This window comes from Megascapheus bottae, unplaced genomic scaffold (genome assembly GCF_031878675.1).
Source record: "Megascapheus bottae isolate mThoBot1 unplaced genomic scaffold, mThoBot2.hap1 HAP1_SCAFFOLD_40, whole genome shotgun sequence".
In the NCBI taxonomy this organism is placed as follows: domain Eukaryota; kingdom Metazoa; phylum Chordata; class Mammalia; order Rodentia; family Geomyidae; genus Megascapheus; species Megascapheus bottae.
Genome location: NW_028327715.1, coordinates 930,431 through 947,693, shown reverse-complemented (window position 1 = coordinate 947,693; position 17,263 = coordinate 930,431). Strand labels below are relative to the sequence as shown.

The window sequence follows — 17,263 nt, the reverse complement described above, 5'->3', positions numbered from 1 at the left end:
ACAGTGAGGTGGGGAGATAGCCCACGTGTGGCTCTTGGAATTGAGGCAGCAGAGTCACCAGTGGATGTGCACCAGCAGCCAGTTCATGCCAGGCATGCAACAGACCCCATGGAGACTCCATGCAGTGGGGAGGGACTAGAGAGCTGCAGAAGTATGGGGAGCTCCCTGGAGAGGGGAGAGTTGCTCCTCCCATGATTGGGGGCTGGCTCCCTGGAATTCCCTTCAATCCTTCCTTGGTTCCTGAGCACTGTCACTACCTCCACCACCAAAGAAGCTTGGCTTGGGGAGATACTGATGTCCATATTTCAAATGAGTGCTGAGAGTGTCTGGGGTAGCCGCTGGCCAGGTTTCTGACTCTGCTGCCCCCAATCTGCCCCTAGTGCCCTCTCTTCTATCCTGGACATGTGGCTGGACGAGTACTGGGAGGACTTCTGCCAGCCTGCACACGTTGCCTGCCTCAAGCAGTTGCTGGCTCACCTGAAGAGGCACATGACTGGAACACACGTAGAAAGCCGTGCACAACGGCTCCTGGATCAGATGGAGGCCCAAGAGCCCAGCCAGACACAGCCTGATGGTGTGGAAACTGGGTGGGAAGACAGAGGAAAGAGGCGGGATGAATGTGGGCCATCAGAGGGTGGAGAAGGCTCTAATATAGGCCTTGTGCCAGGAAGAAGAAACACGCTGGAACATAGAGACTGTGCAGAGAAGTTGAAAATGAGGATGGGTAGAGGGATCCAGGTTGGGAAGTCAAAGGGAAGAGGGTCTTTATTCTCTTTTCAAAGACTCAGGACAAATCCTCCATGGAGTGGGCCTTGTCTTCTCCTGCAGGTCTAGCATTAGCCCAGTGTTTGTCTAAGAGGGCAGCATTGAGCTCCAAGCTCTGGTGTGCAGCCTAATTGCAGGAACATTACCAGGGTTAGACCAACACCCAAAGTCAGCCTTGACTCTACTGTACCACGAGATGGGAGCAGCAGCATCAGGTGTGGGTGGCAGCCATGTCTTCCCGGGACTCTGAGGCTATGTCACCTGCAGTACCAGCCTCCTTTGCTCTGCTGACTGGGAGCCAGTTTGAAACTTGGCCTCATGGTAGACTCCCAAGGGACCCTGGAATCCATATCCTGGGAACTACCAACCTGGCCCCTGGTCCACAGCTTGGGTGGGATCCCTTATTTTATGGAGAATCAAAATAGGACCCGGCATGCTTTCCTCACAGGATCTTCCTGTCCTTCTTCAGGGAGCACAGGGGAGGGACTGAACAAGGAGAAGAATGAGGTCTTAGATTTCCCTCCCCTGTTGGTGGCTGAGCAGCTCACCAGGATGGACTCGGTGAGGCCCTGGGCAGCGCGGGGTGGACCGGGCTTCCTTCTCTGCATGGCTGCCTTCTCATCCTTCTCCTTCCCCTAGAGCCCAAGCTTTCCTCCAGCCTGAGCTTCACCTTGGCTCAAGCTTCCTAGCAACACTCTTTAAATGCAGACACTAAAGTGTATATGACACCTCTGTGTCCCAGGAGCTATGCGTGGAGAGGTGCAGCCAGAATCGCAGCTCCTCGGCACTTGGCAGGGACCACATGAGCTCAAGCAATTATGAGGATTCTGGTGTGTGTGCCAGAGCCTAGTGCAGAAAACAGAAAGTGCTACAGAAGCAGCATCTGTGGATATGAACCAAAGGACAGGCATGGGGGGACTTGGGGAGGGCAGAAATTCGGCCTAGGCCAAGGAGGAAGAGTCACATTGCACAGCAGACCCTGACATGAGGTAGGGACACTCAGGTGCCCTCCAGGGTTGCGAAACGGCATGACATCCCTACAAACCCATGCCTAAGCCTCAGAGACCCCTACACAGCCAGAGTTCTCAGCCCAACTACGGGACCCTATCTGGGGCTGGGCACTGTGCTGTGTGCCAGGCAATGAGGCACTCCTTCCTTTGGCAGGAGCTGTTCCTGAAGGTGGTGCCCCACCACTGCCTGCATTCTGCCATTTCCCAGAAGGACAGACACGACATGGAGAACTTGGCCCCCACCATCCGGGCCACCTTCACACAGTTTGACCAGGTGTTCTCCTGCGTGCTCACCACCTGCGTAGGGGACCACAGCATGCAGCCCTGCTCCAGGGCAAGGGTGCTAGAGCACTGGATCTCGGTGGCCATGGTAAGACACAACTGCTGCCTAGAGACTCTCCCTTCAGGGTCTTATATTCTGAGGTGTTCCAATGTGCTCAGAGCCCTGTGTGGACTTCAGGGCCTCCTGCCCAAGGCCATCTTGTCTGGACTCCCACATATCACACATGCAATGGTGCTCACTCCTTCCTCACACTCAGGACTCAGGGGCAAGCTCACCCAGGCCTGGTCAGCCCTCTCTCCCCTCTGAAGCCCTGTAAGCAGCTCCCCAGAATCCTTGTACTGACCCTGGCTTAGCCCAGCCAGCAAGGCATCAGGTGGCAGCAGTAGCATGCAAGGCTCACACACCCTTCCCATGCAGGAATGCAGACTCCTCAGGAACTTCTCCTCCCTCCATGCCATCCTCTCTGCTCTGCACAGCAGAGCCATCCAGCGCCTGGACAGCACATGGCAAGAGGTCTCCAGGTGGGTCCTTCTCTCCACAGAAGCTGTGCACACACAGGGACTAGCCAGCTTCACCACCAGCCCCAGAGCCAAGCCTGTATGACCTGGGCTGCTAGCCAGGAAAACAGGGACAGTGCCTGCATTATGCCTGTTCAGGCACCAGCAAATGTTCAGTGCAATGTCTCACTGAAGCTGGACAGAGACCCAGAGGAGCTGTCCAGGATTTCTGTGGTAATTCTACATTTCTGTCCAAAGGAAATCCAAGCACAGATGTCTAATACAACTGGGCTGGACTCCACTGGGACATGAAGAATAAATTGCTTCCAGCTCCTGGGTCCTTGGGAGCTTCATACAATCATTTGAAAACCTCCTGTTCAGGCAACTTGCAGGCCTGGCTCTAAAACAAAACCAAGCCTGTCTCCCTTCTCTCTCACTTTCCCATTTGTCACTTCTCTCTGTCCCTCCTACAGAGACAGCATGCAGATTTATGAGAAACTCTCCGAGATCGTTTCTCCTTCATGCTCTTACTTCTGGACCAAAGTGCTACTCTTTCAGGTAGAGAGAAAGGGGTCAGAAAGAACAGGGCTAAGAAGGCAAAAGTGGGATCCAGTTCCAAAAAGAAATGTTTTCCCGTTTTTTTTTTCTCTCCATTCTGGATCTTGAACTCAGGGCATGGCTGTTGTCCACCGTTTTTAATACTCAGTGCTCTTCATTTTCAGTCCCAAGCCCACTCCACGTTTGGAGTTGATTGTAATTCACAGACTCAGTGACTGTGGATTGAACTGGGATCCTCCGATCTCAGGCTCTTGAGTACCTGGTATGTAAGTCAGCTGCACTGCTCAGGAGTGAGTTGCTCTGCCATGGGATATTTCAGAGCTGTCCTTTAGCCAAACAGACATAGCACACACTTGGTTTGGATCTTAACATTCAGAGCCAGGATGTCTACCTGAAGGAACTGGGTCTCTCTGTTCTCCCTAGAGCAGATGCTGCTCACCGCCATACAAACACAGAGAAGGACTAGACAGGGGAACTGAAGGTGGCTGGGGGTTTTCTTGACAAGGGAGGCCAGGCACTGCTCACTCAGCCCTGAAATCTCAGCTGGACATGACTGCGAGCCCTAACCTTGAGACTCAACCATGAAACCCCCCAAGTGAACTAGTCGCTCCGATAGAGACACCCACACAAATCAAGAAAGGAAAAGATGTATCTACCTCTACATTCCAACATACTGAGCTCCTTCACACACGATTCCAGAAGCCTCAGTGGGAAGGGCTGCAGACTGGACTCCTCAATGCCTTGACCCGCTTGTCCACTACAGTATATCTGGGGAACTCCCCACCCAGATGCATAGAGAAAGATTTCTGCCAGGGCACAGACACATAGGGAAGAGCTTTGTGGGAAAGAAACTTTCTCATGATTCAGAGCCCCTGCCCTAGGTGAGGAAATCCAGAATTTTTTTTTTAGGAAGTTAGCTGAAAGTCCATAATCCTCTCCCTCCTGGACTATTCTACCCTCCGGCCCATGACAATTATGGGAGCACTCACTGACTGCACCCTGCTCACAGAGTTAGAGTGTCTCTTCTATGATTGCCTACAGTGAAGTGGACAGGCCACCATCCCTTCCTATTCCTCGGTCCCCTCCTGTCACCTATGAAGACTGAGGAATTTGGATGATTGATGAGACAATGAGGAGAAAGAAATTTCCAGGAGTCCAGAGAAGGCATAGGCACAGAGACTCAGGGCAGCACCAACATTGGGAGAAACCAGTGGATCCCATAGCGCTCAGAGGAACGTCATTTATTTGCAGAGTTTGCAGATAAGGAAGCAGGCAGAGAGAGGCCAGTTCAGTGCATGGCATCCCTCAGATCTGCTGAGGCAGAGAATTAACCAGAACAAAGCAGCAGGTGGCACTAGCTTTGGCACCATCCATGCTCAGGTCAGGGACAAAGGTTGAGTGGACACATGTCTCAGGAGTTCTGCTATCCATTGTGACAGGAGCCTGGTGACTTTGCCCCCAAGGAGAAGAAGGCCAAGAGAGGCCAGAGGCAGGCTGAGGACATGGTGAGTGACTGTGTCCTGAATGCACCAAGAATGCCTGTAAGAGAAGAGAAGAGAGGTCTGCTTGCTCATCTTACCTCTTGTTCCCCTGCCTGAAATAACTCCATACACATGGGATTTGATTCTTATAATCCCTTGTCCTGAGTGGCTGCCAGAGACAAAGGAGGAGGAGAAGCCAGAGCATGGCAAAGCCTGTGTGGCAGGTGGCCTTCAGAGGCTCCTTAACTTGGGGAGGTGTCAATGCCACCCTTATACTGTTTATTATCCCAAGTGCAGAGAAGGGGCTCTAACAGATTGGCCAGAACAGGTGACTCTGATAAGAAAGGCCCTGTGAGGATGGAGGCTGTCTAGGGAGGCCTGCAATGGGGTCCTAGGCCATGGCACATCAACCCATCCAATTCCACAGGTTCACATCAAGGGCACTGTGCCCTACCTGAAAACTTTCCTGGGAGACTTCCGAATGATCGACACGGCCTTTAGGGACTTCCTGGATGTGAGTAGTCTGGGCATCACTGAGCTGCTGGGGTTGGGACAGAAAGTCTTCTGCTGTGTGCTGAGTTATGGCACAGTGAAGAGTTTCTTAAGATAACACTGCATCCATCTTAAGAAGGGATATCCAGAGCTGCTGGGATAGGGAGCTAGGGCACATAGCACAACTGGGACTCAAGTTCCTCTGGGCACAGTGGGCAGTTGGGATCAATGGAAAGCAAAGGACAGGCCAAGCAAGCACCAGTGAGTCCGGCTCAGCTGAGCCCTCAGTCACCCCATGTCCTCAAAAGGTTTGGACAAGATGATCCCAGAACCTCTTTGGAGATGTGTCCAGGTCCCATCTAGGACTTGGTTCACAGGCACATGTAGATGCCCTCTGTCCCATGGAAGAGGACCAGCCCCTGACAGGGAGGACTGAAGGGAGGAAGGGTGGGGTTCTCCTCACATTGTTCTCTGCCTTCTAGGAGGGAGTCATCCATTTTCAGAAATTGAGAAAGGTGAGTTTCAGGTGCCCTCCTGGCTGGATGGGGACCAGCAGCAGAGTCAGCTTCAGTCACCATGACCGGTAGGGAAATTTGGTTCAGAGTGCAGATCTTTCCTGACGACAGGGTGGGGATGTGAAGTGGGAGAGGAGAGCTTCCTGTGAATGAGTGTGGACACAGTTGTGAGAGCCACAGCACCCTGATGCACTGAGGCTTCCCAGAGCAAAGCCTGGTGAATGCTCTTTCCCTGGGCATCACAGCACAGCCCTCCACTCACCTCATGCTCTCCCTTGCCAGGAATATGCAATCATGGAGCAACTGAAGCAGCTACAGGAAAGCTGCAGCTATGAACACATCACCCCCGACGAGAAGTTTCTAGGCTGGTTCAGAGACCTGGAGCGGCTCAGCGAGGAGGCCAGGTGAGCTGGGAGGGACTAGTACAGGGAGAGTCGCCTGTCACTGGGATGTGGTGCCATCCTGAGTGTCACATGTCTGGACTTGAGGACTTACACTACCTAGGGGCAGTGACCAGGTGGGTGGCAGGCTCAGAATTGAAGCAGAATCTGGGAGGTCCCAAGCTTCAATTTGGTCAGCTCACCTCACACCCCTTGCCTAGCTATGACCTGTCATGTGCACTGGAGCCTCCGGGACAGAATGACACTGCAAGCCCTCCGACCAAGAAGCGCTTCAGCATCTGGAAGGCCTGGAAGAAGTAAGGACCTGGCCACTGATGGGCAAGAACCAGGGAAGATGATGGGATGGGTGTGGGAATGAGACAGGCTGTGGATGAGACATTTCCATTGAGAAGCCAGGTCTGGCACTCAGTTCTCTGGGGTGTCTGCCCCTCTGCTTACACTGAGTTCTGTCTCTGTGATTCATCCATCACATAAGGGAATGGGAAAATGTTAACTGACCCAGATCATGGAGTGGAGATTCGGGTCCCCAGTGTTTGAGGTCTAGGGTCTTGTGTGTGTCCTGAGAGAAGTTCCTTCAGTAAGCTGACCCCTCTCTAAAGCCACCAGACCCAGAGTGCTGCACCTAGTACCAGTGGCAGCTCCCAATTGAAGTGGATGGACCAGGACAAGAGTGGCCCTGAGATGAGCAGCACAAACACCACTGCAGTGCAGTCAGACAGCAATGTGCAGTCAGCTCCCTCCTCCAGCTCCTACCCAGAGCTCCTCAGGAGCATCTCACAAACATCCTCAGGAGACCCGAAAAAGATGACTTCCTCTCTTGCCCATAGTCCTCTTTGCACTGCCTGAGAGGAAAGCCCTAGACCTGGTTGGAAACCTGGACTTCTCCTGATGTTGCTGTCATCCACAGGTCCAGGGATCCTCCTCCCGGTCCACTGGGATGACCAGCTTGGCCTCTGCCAGCCAATCCTCACCCACAGACACCAGCACAATGGACACCAATTCAGCCAACACTCACAGCGGCACCTCAGGGCAGAGTAGTGACAGCTCATCCGTGCCTCCCCATCTCAGGCTGGGAGACTCGTGTGTCATCAGGGTGGTGCTGCCTGTGGAAAACAGACGTCTATGCAGAAGCATTGAGGTGAGGTGGGCGGCTGCATTTCCTTCTGCTCTTCTGACCTAAAAAAGAGGGAGGGAAAATTATGCCCAGTCTCCAGGCAAGAATAGATCCTCAGGCAGGGTCAGTGAGGAGGACTGAGAGGAAGAATGCGGACAAAGATTGGGGAAATCCTAGGCTCTGGAGGGCATAGTTTAGATACTTCACTTTCCCCAGGAAACAACCTAAAGGCTGGTGTTTGATCACAAGATTAGTAGTGAATGAACACGATTGCCAGTTGAGACTGTTTACTGTCTCACAGACAATCCTCGCACATTACTTAGTAGGCTCTTCTGACAATCACATCTGGGTTGGAGGACAGCGAGACATAGGGATCCTATGTTCTGGGAAGATGAGGAATGTCTAAGGCAGGGTGCTGCAGATGATGGAGCTAAAAGATCTGCTCAAAAGTAAACTCCTCACAGGAGAGAGAGATGTCTGCTCTTCTAGCTACTCAACTGGGCAGATGACATTCAGAGCCCCTCCTTCCTCATGCTGGGTCTGGTGTCTGCATCTGGTTCAGTCCTCTCACCAACAGGAAGGAGAATGGGTGTCATGAGCAGTCATCTGGGGAGGCAACGACTTCCTCTCTCCTGGACTCTCAGTGTTAGTGGAGTTGATCAAGGCTCCACGGGGTGTCGTTCATCACTGCATCCTCCAACTCACCCCAGACCTGGCTAGGAGCAGGCACTGGGCACTTGGCTGGCTCCTCCCTTGCCTGGGGTTTCTGGAGTTTATTGTGTATTCCACTAAATCTCAGGGGCCCAAAATTTGAAAGCAGATCCAGGAAGAGCTGGTAAACTCTACTAAGAATACTAAATAACCAACTTCAATGCATGGACTCCTCTTCAGGAAGGAAGGGTTAAAACACACCCATGACACCCCATGGCATTTCTCATGTTTAACACTAACATGGTTCCACAGAAGCCCTGGATACTGACTTCAGGGAGGGACCCCTGGGACCCAGTCCTCAAGGCCTGTTTCCTGATCCAACCCAGGTGACCAACCAGGAGAAGACCCGAGACGTCATCGTGAAAGCTATCAAGAAATTCCAGGTGCGTGGATACAAGCCAGAAGACTTAGAGCTGGTGCAGATCATCACACAGGATCAAAGTGAGTCCTAAACCAATAGCTAGGACAGGCAAATAAGTAGGTGGGCAGGGACCCAGGAGTTTGGACTGGTGGTAGAGAGCTCATCTAGAATGCAAGAACACCAGAGTTCGATTCCTTGGAAATATATGCATAGGCAAAACAAAAAAAAAAGTAAAAAAGCCAGAAGTGGTGCTGTTAGAACTCTAGCCTTCAGAAAGCCCCAAGGCAGTACTCAGGCCCTGACTTCAGCCCCTAGGTCTAGCAAAAAAAGAAGAAGTTTGGCAGGAGAGAGTGTCCTCACCCACCAACCCCTCCATCAGGGTATGGCAGCATAAGGGCAGCCTTAGACACCAGGCCCAAGCCAGCCCTGGTTGCTGCACAGCTATTGCCCTCATGGACATGCTTGTTCTTGCCCTGGCTAAGGAGGAAGTAGCCAGTGTAGAGACCATCCGTGAGGACTGGAGACAATACAGCTCATAGGACAGAATGGCTGGCTTGCTCCCAGAACGGACTTTGTCATTCTCCAATGTGAACACATGGCTTCAGAAAATACCTGACACTTGAGTGTCACTTAGTTGTAACGTGTGTGCCCAGAGTTCCTGAGACCCTTGCATTTTTCCCACACCATTAAAACTATGCCTCCAAACACCACTTACCCTATATCATGGACTAATACAAGCCCTGAAAGAGCTATTGAGAACTCATGGGCAACTTCCCAATATTCCCTACCTATGTGTTTTTCTTCCAAATGAGTTAGAAGCCAGGTGCCTAGGACTCAGCCTACAAACCCAGTTCATTAGGAGGCTCAACTGAGGCTCTAGGTTGGAGGCCAGCCTGGGTTAGAAGTCTGTGATTCTCTTTCTTCCTATCAACCACAGTAAAAGCAGGAAAAATCATATGGCGCCAGTGGCACAACACTTATCTTGAACAAACAGGTCAGGGGGAGAACCGAGTCACTGAGTTAGATAAGTGAACCAAAATTTGACTTACTCATAAAAGATATAAGTTGAAAAGCTAGCCAAAAGCTTAGGTAGATGAGATAGAGACAGAGAGACAGGGATTGGGACAGAGACTGAAGTAGCAAAAGAGACAGTGACAGGCTGGGAATTTGGCTTAGTGGTAGAGTCCTTGCCTAGCATGCACTAAGACGCGGGTTTGATTCCTCAGTACCACATATACATAGAAAAAAGCCAGAAATGGTGGTGAGGCTTAAGTGATAGAGCTCTAGCCTTGAGAAAGCCCAAGGACAGTGGTCAGGCCCTGAGTTCAAGGACCCGGACCGGCAAGAAAAAAGAGACAGAGACAGACTCACAGATGGTAAGAGGAGTCAGACTCATGTAAGACTCATGTATACCTGGAACACAAATGGTAATGAGCCACAGTAGTGTTGCTGTCTTGTCTTTGCAATGAGGTGCAGAATCTGTCCAGTTCTTTGTGGAGTTGATCAGCATTGATGACAGATCACAAGTTCCATGAAGGATGTGTTCTGAATTCCTTCCTACCTCTGGGACCATTCCCACTATGCTGGCAGCATGGGGTTTTCCCTCTCACAAAGAGTGCAGGACAGAGGAGACTGGGGAGAAATTAAAGGCCAAAGGCAGGACTTACAGTCTACTTGGGGCACATGGTCTTAGAGGACCCTGGAACTCACTGCAAGAAGCCTGAATTAGGCCTTGCTTTTTGTGGTCCTGAGGGTCCATGTTTGTAGGACAATCTTAGGAGAGCTGGTTTGCACATTGCAAAGCCTGTTGTGTCTGTGATGCTGATAAGGCAGCAGTGAGGTCAGAACGGGATTAGCTTGTGCCTCCTTCACCCTGACCTGGCAGGACCTGCAGTCCAAAGTTGTCCTCTGAGAAAGGAGTTTTCCGCAGTTCTTTCCCATGCAGGAATCAGAGATTGGAGGCATTCGGGGTCCTAACCCACAGTTGATCTCTAAGTGCATGGGAATGGCAGTGGTCTCAGCCCCAGGTTGGACAGCTAAGGTTTGTGTCCCTCTTCCACCAGAGCTGAGGATTCCTGATGATGCCAACGTTTTCTATGCCTTGAAGACTATGGACGTCTACCATGTGGTGCTGCGGAAGTACACCTTCCCCCGGAGGACACCTGCCAAGCAGAGATCCAGCTTCAGCCTCTTCCACAGGAAGAGGAGGGGAAGCAAGGCTTAAGGAGAGCTCCACGTGCGCATGCCTCCCTGGGTCCTACTGACCATGATGACTTGAGTGGCCCTGGCCACCCTGCACCTTCTTTTACTCCAGCCCAGGATACCCACACTCCACCTACAAAACCACCCTGCTGTGCCCAGGCTACTTGCATTAGCCAAACTCCCCCTTCCCTCCTTGGACTCCCTGAGTGCCTCGGGCACCCTGTGCCATCACAGGACAACTGTACCCACCACACTATCACCTGACATTTTGGACTCTATTACAGGTCATCACCACTTGTGCACTTGGCTCTTCCACTCCCAAAATCATAGTTCTGTTCTTCAAAGATTCACCAAAGGACAATTCGCGACCCTCAGCCTTTCTAATCTTTGTTAGGCTACACCAAAATCCAAGCCTCTGCCATGAGGCTTGATTGAGACTCATCAAGTGATGGAAACCACACACTGCAGAGCTGTGGTGTGGAGGAAAATGCCTCAGAACTCATTCTTACATACACATGCAGACTCATTGGCCCATCATTCACGTCAAGGTCATGCAAACACCATTTCACAGAGCAGTACCACAGACATTGGAGACCACTGAAGATTGGAATTTCAGGAAGCATGGGCCCTTGCTCTGTATATGATTTATTTACAATGAATATTTGTGTACATGTCAGAAAGTAAAATACTAATGGGACTGGAGGGGTTTTTTAGAAAGATAAGTTAGATTTGAATGTTCACATTTAATTAAAGTTCTTGTTCTTCTCTGCTCTGGTTCTTGTGCTTTTCTTCTTTTATCTCTATGTTACAGAGACAGTCTTCCATCTGACAGGATGGAAGATATTTCTAACAAAATTTAAATACACATCAGACTGCTTAACCAACTTACCATCTATTACTTTGGGGTTTGTTCTGAAAAACACCAGCTCCTGCTCAGTATTTAACTCAGGCAGATGGACTCTGAACAAAGGCTTATCCAATTTCCCTGAAAAAGATGCAAATCATCAGTCATATTAGTTTTCCTTGATACAAAATGTGACAAGCTACTGCCTTCATTTCTATTGTCAGGGGGGGCAGGCCTGGGCACTGTCCTTGGGCTTTCTCAAGGCTAGAGCTCTACCACTTGAGTCACAGCACCACTTCCACCTTCTTTCTATGTATGTGGTACTGAGGAATCGAACCCTGTTCTTCGTGCATGCTTAGGCAAGCACTCTACCACTAGACCAAACTCCTATCCCTGCTTCAGTTTTATCCATGGAGAAATAGATTCAGATGTAAGAACTGGACTAAAAGTAGGTCCTTCCAAGAATCACTAAGGGGAAGGAAATGAAGAAAATGAGAGAGAGAGAGAGAGAGAGAGAGAGAGAGAGAGAGAGAGAGAGAGAGAGAGACAGACAGAGACAGAGAGAGAGAGAGAGCGACAGAGAGAGAGAGACAGAGACAGAGACAGAGAGACAGACACAAACAGAGAATTATTCTGGGACATATCTCAGAGTTGACCCATTAGAGGAGTAAGGAAGCTCGGATATTTTATGTAATAGCTCATATTCATTATTGTTTAAGGGCTGTCCTGGAGCATTAATGCCTAAGGGACTTCCAGATTGCCCCTTAAGTAGGCTGAGCATGCTACTATAGGTAAAAAAAAATGTCCACAGGCAAAGAGTGACAGTAATTTGCAGAAAGAAGCCACCTGTTCATAGGGAAATGACAAAGACATATGGAGGGATGGCAACCGTGTTGGTTCACAAATAACTCAATTAGAGCATTCCTGTAAGAGGGTGCAAAAGCAGTGACTCTCCATGCAAGGGTCATGTGTGGAGTGAGGCACTAGTTACTCAGTTAAGTTAAAATCAGTTGGATTGAGGCATTATAATGACTGTATTGCTAGTACCTGGGAGGTGGACTTTGGGAGAATGGTAGCTTGCAGCTATTCTGAGTATGTAGGTTTATGAGACCTCTTCTTTAATACATAGCTGACTATGGAGACTTCTGCCTATCATCTTAGCACACAAGGCTAAGATGGAGAGGTTTGTGATTCCAGGATACTCTAGGCACAAGGTAAGCAGGTTAGGCCCAGGGTCCGTTTGCTCTCTGGTATACTTGTTCTGCTAGCCTGGAGTTAGCTGGAGATGACATGTATAATGAGTGCTTATGTATTTGCTCCAATAACAATGCATTTGCAACAATAATAATAAAACAAGGTTGTGGGTAGATTTGGTCTGTAGGCCATTGTTTTCCACTGCTGATCTAGATAAGAGTTTTCTAAGTAGAAGTCCACTCAACACTTCTTTCTTTTCCTTAGTTAAAAACAATTCTTACTTTTATCTGGGTCACTCTATAACTACATACAGCTAAACTCTGATCAATCAAGTGGGAATATTTAGTGACAAATTCTGGAAAAAGATTTAAGAGAGAACAGGCAGGATAGATAAGGCCTTTGCCATCTTCCTATCTGGCTGCCTGTAACTCTGATCTGATGGTCGTGATGACGAGGGTGATCACCAACAGGAACGGTAATTAAGAACCCCAAGGGAGGCCCCCCTCTCGTGGCCCTTTCATTCCCTGCAATATGCTCCTCATCTACCCTGAGACAAGCTGGCCAACAGACATCCCAACTGGAGCCAAAAGGAAACAAAGAAAAGAAAGGGAAGGCAAGCAATTTCCTTCCAAGGACTTGTCGCAGAGGTTGTGAACGTTTCGATGACATTCTGTTGGAGGAAACGTAGTCACCTGGTCACATCTAGCTTCAGGAGAGGCTGAAATATTGGCACGGGCTGGGAAGCCAGGTGCCCACCTAGTTCTAATGCTAGAATGAAGAATTAATGATGCTTTAAAAAAAGAATTAGGGATGTTTAAATTTTATTTCCACACAAGGGACACAAACACACACACACACACACACACACACACACACACACACACACACACATCAGGTCAAATCTGATATGCAATGAAGACAGCTCTGTCTACTACCATTTTACAACATAGCTGTGCAAACAATTTTAAAGATCCATGCTTGCTCCACGAAAGAGTATCTTAGTCAAACTACGTATGTGTCCATTCTAAAAGGTCCCTGCCCCTGCTATGCAGCTTGTTGTTTTTTGTCATTAGAGAAAAACAGAGTCTATGGATAGTAATAAACTGGATGTTTAGAAATGGAGAAAATAGAAAACCTACTCTGAAGTGTAGCTGTGACCTAATATTTGAGCTCCAACTAATATGAATATAAATTGATCAAATGTCAAAGGAACTATGAGAACCCTTGGGTGCCTGAAAGTTTGGTTTAAAAAAATCCTCTCATCCGTCTTTATTATTCCCTTTGACCAACATATCAATGACACCTTAGTAGAGGATATAGGATAAACAGAGCCAAACATGCATGAACTGGGGAAAATGAAGACATGAGAAAAGCCACTTAGAGCATTTAATAGACAATACAACGTAAGGCAGGCACCAGTGCCTCACACATGTAATCCTTGCTAAGCAGGAAGCTGTGATATGAGGACTGCAGTTCGAAGCTAGCCAAGGATAAGGAAAGCCTATGAGACTCAGTTCCATGCCTTCTGCCCCCAGCACCATTTTTTCTATTCTCCTGGCATCTCCCTGACTTCATGGAAATGGCTTACTCTTGTTTGTGCTCATTCATGCCCTGTCTCGTCTTTATAATTTGACTGGCTGCCCTTTCCCCAGAGGGCATCCAGAAACTGGCTGGCCTTTGGCATCTGTTCAGCTGAAATTCAGCTGAGAACTTTCCAGATGCAGCATTACCACTATCCTCTCTAGAAAGCTGTCATTTGGTGCTGGCAACACCTCAGGTCAGCTGTCCCGTGGCCTGCTTCTCAGCCGTTCCACTTTACTGGAGAACCACAAATAGTAAAATGAAGCCAGGAATCACTTCATCCTTTGCAGAACAGGTATTGGTCACCAGTGGCCTCTGATCAGGATCTCAGATGCTCCAAGCATTGAATTGCAAGGACCCAGTGTAGTCTAACCCTTAACGTGAGGGCAGAGAGAGGACACTGTGCTGCAAGCCAGCAGAAGGCAGAGCCAGGTGCAGAAATCCCGGGAGCTTCAGTACTTACTTACAGGTACTTATTTACCTTACTGCAATGCAATGAATCATCTAGATGAGGTAGGTGGCCTACTGCTCAGTTGTCCTCTAGCTTCATTAGCCTTTACAACCCCATTCTCCTGTTCCATGGGAGATGACAAATCAATGTTATTAACTGAAACTCTAAATGTCCAGTATATATAAATACACTGAAGTCAAGAATGTGGTGGAACTAAATTTGTATTTCTGCTGAGAAATGTTATCCACCTTCCTTTACCTCTGATAGCCCTGTTTTCTGGTGACCTCTCAACCTCAAACCAGGGTATAATTCCCTGCAGCCTCTGAAAGCTTCATGTTCCATAACTCATTCTCACCTGGAGAAGAGGGCTGAGGAGCTCATTTCTAATGTGGTTAATAACAAGTCTTAATCCAGGCACACTGGTGGCTCATGCCTGGAATTCTACCTCCTCAGGAGTCTGAGATCTGAGAAGCAGGATTCAAAGTCAGTCTGGACAGAAAACTTCATGAGATTCTTAGCTCCAATTAAAAACCCAGGAGAACCATGACATGAGAAAGGGTAGCAATATTTGTGAAGTAATGTACCCTCTATCTGGTGAATATAATGTGACACTTCTATTAATTACAATAAAAATATCTGAAAAAAAAAACAGGAGAAGAGGACTGCCTTAGTTGTTAGGACCCTAGCCTTTGGGTGAAAAAAAAAAAACTAAGGAAAACTGTTCTGACCCTGAGTAAGCCCCAAGATTGCCACATACACACACCCCAAAATAGTAATAATTCCTTATATATCATCATTAAAATGATGCTTCCAACAACTGCAAGTCATCCAGTGATGGACATTCTCATGAGACAAGAAAGGACCCACCACCACTTAGTTTACCACAATGCTAAGGGTCACCAAGAAACACATTTGTACCCCCTCTCTGAAGGCTTGAGACTTGAAAGACCATTAGCATTCACCAGTGACTAATGTGAGAAATACACACACATACACACAGATTTAATTCTGGCCTCTTTAATAATGGTGGAAGAGCTGCTCTGCCAGCTCTTTAACTACAGGGATTTTCCAGGAAGAACCAGATAATAGAGCTCACCCACAGAGCTCACAAAGCTATCCTGGCTGCACAGCTTTGCAACTGAAAATGCTACAATCTCATCCCCAGGGTCTCCAATTTCCTGCTCCTCCCACACTAGTCTTCCACCCACCACCACTCACATACCATACCATCTCACACTCCACAGGGTCCAGTCTCAGTAAATAGGCTTGAACTATCAAAGGGAATTCAAGATGGGCAGGTACAGGAAATTTGAGTCATGTTGGAGTGATACCCTTTTGTTAACATGGGTACCTGTATCAAGTCAGTGGCAGAGCATCCAGAATACCCTTGATTTGGTCTGCAGAGGCCAGCAATATTATTGCAGAAGGGTCAACCCTCAACTACATGGAAATCTTTCTGAAATGTTTCTAAGAAAAAGGTGAGCTGAATGACAGGGATGTTCTGATGCACCTCTCTTTCATGGTACTACGTATCGTAGGTCATTAGGGGAAAGTGTTTCCTTCATTCATTCATTCATAAAGTGTGAGCAAAGAATGACATCATCCCATCTGTAAGGAAATGGAAAGACTTGGAAAAAAATCATATTAAGTAAAGTAAGCCAGACCCAAAGAAAAATAAGCTCCATGGTTTCCCTCAGTTGTAACAATTAGATAGGCCAAAGACTTAAAGAGAGTCTTCTCTGAAGAAGAAACAAAAATGGCCTAAGACACATGAAGAAATGCTCAACATCTCTGATCATAAAAGAAATGCAAATCAAAACATCTCTAAGATGCCACCTCACTCCAGTTAGAATGGCCAGGATCAAGAAAACTAATAACAACAGATGCTGGAGGGGATATGGCCAGGAGGGATCACTACTACACTGTTGGTGGGAGTGGAAAGCACTATGGCAGTTCCTCAAAAGACTAAACATAGAGCTCCCCTATAACCCAGCAATCCCACTACTTCGCATTTACCCAACCATCCAGAAACAAGGGCATACTAAATCCAATAGCACAATGATGTTCATTGCAGCAGTATTTACCGTAGCAAAGATATCCCTCAGTTGATGAGTGGCTCAACAAGATGTGGTATTTATACACAATGGAATTCTATGCTGCTGTCAGAAAGAACGACATCACCCCATTTGTAAGGAAATGGAAAGACTTAGAAAAAATCCTATTAAGTGAAGTAAGCCACACACCAAAGAACATAGGCCCAATAGTCTCCCTCATTTGTCATAATCAGTAGAAACCTTGGGCTCTCCTAGCAGAGATTTAAAATAGACCAAAATGTAGAGACATTAGGCCAAGTCTATATTGGAGCAAAGGATTGTATAACATTGGCATTACTCCTGATGAAACATAACGCGACTGGCACACGACATTGTGCCTGGGCCCAGGACCACAGTGCACATATGACACAACAGGGCAAATAAGCCACACTCTGCAGTCTCTGGAGACATGGATGCCAGTGGGAGGTGTATGTCACTGATTCTCACAGTGTACCCCTCTGTAGGGGATGTTGGTTGTGGGGGAGACTGGGCCTGTGTAGGGACATAGGAAGTATCTGTCATCTTCTTTTAATTTTACTGTGAACTTAAAACTACTCCAAAGTATTCAATTCTGAGCTGGGCACCAATGGCTCCTGCCTCTCATCCTAAACTACTCAGGAGCCTGAGATCTGAGGATTCAAGGTCAAAGCCAGCCCACGCAGAAAAGTCCATAAAACTCTTATCTCCTGCTAACCAACAAAAACCCAGAA

The 17,263-nt window shown here is 48.3% G+C and overlaps 2 protein-coding genes across 2 annotated transcripts; both read left to right on the top strand.

Annotated features, from left to right (window-relative positions):
- Nucleotides 1-1,083: 1,083 nt before the first annotated feature.
- LOC150039290 (ral guanine nucleotide dissociation stimulator-like) lies at nt 1,084-6,848 on the top strand. The gene is made up of 7 exons (XM_090327817.1): nt 1,084-1,326; nt 1,930-2,145; nt 2,476-2,579; nt 3,029-3,113; nt 5,884-6,005; nt 6,203-6,298; nt 6,602-6,848. Exons 1-7 carry the CDS (start codon nt 1,084-1,086, stop codon nt 6,846-6,848), a joined length of 1,113 nt encoding a protein of 370 aa, XP_090183943.1.
- Nucleotides 6,849-6,904: 56 nt separating this feature from the next.
- LOC150039289 (ral guanine nucleotide dissociation stimulator-like) lies at nt 6,905-11,162 on the top strand. The gene is made up of 3 exons (XM_090327802.1): nt 6,905-7,140; nt 8,154-8,268; nt 10,252-11,162. The coding sequence occupies exons 1-3, from the start codon at nt 6,940-6,942 to the stop codon at nt 10,410-10,412; spliced, it is 477 nt and encodes a 158-aa protein (XP_090183928.1). The 5' UTR covers nt 6,905-6,939; the 3' UTR covers nt 10,413-11,162.
- The last annotated feature ends 6,101 nt before the right edge of the window (nt 11,163-17,263 follow it).

What these genes read in the sequence shown, in the direction of transcription:
- LOC150039290 (XM_090327817.1), top strand. Translation starts at nt 1,084, where the DNA reads ATGGTAGACTCCCAAGGGACCCTGGAATCCATATCCTGGGAACTACCA. An exon ending in CGGCTCAGCGAGGAGGCCAG is followed by an intron (nt 6,006 to 6,202) that starts GTGAGCTGGGAG and finishes CCCCTTGCCTAG; the next exon opens with CTATGACCTGTCATGTGCAC. An exon ending in ATCTGGAAGGCCTGGAAGAA is followed by an intron (nt 6,299 to 6,601) that starts GTAAGGACCTGG and finishes CCCTCTCTAAAG; the next exon opens with CCACCAGACCCAGAGTGCTG.
- LOC150039289 (XM_090327802.1), top strand. Translation starts at nt 6,940, where the DNA reads ATGACCAGCTTGGCCTCTGCCAGCCAATCCTCACCCACAGACACCAGC. An exon ending in GTCTATGCAGAAGCATTGAG is followed by an intron (nt 7,141 to 8,153) that starts GTGAGGTGGGCG and finishes GATCCAACCCAG; the next exon opens with GTGACCAACCAGGAGAAGAC. An exon ending in GATCATCACACAGGATCAAA is followed by an intron (nt 8,269 to 10,251) that starts GTGAGTCCTAAA and finishes CTCTTCCACCAG; the next exon opens with AGCTGAGGATTCCTGATGAT.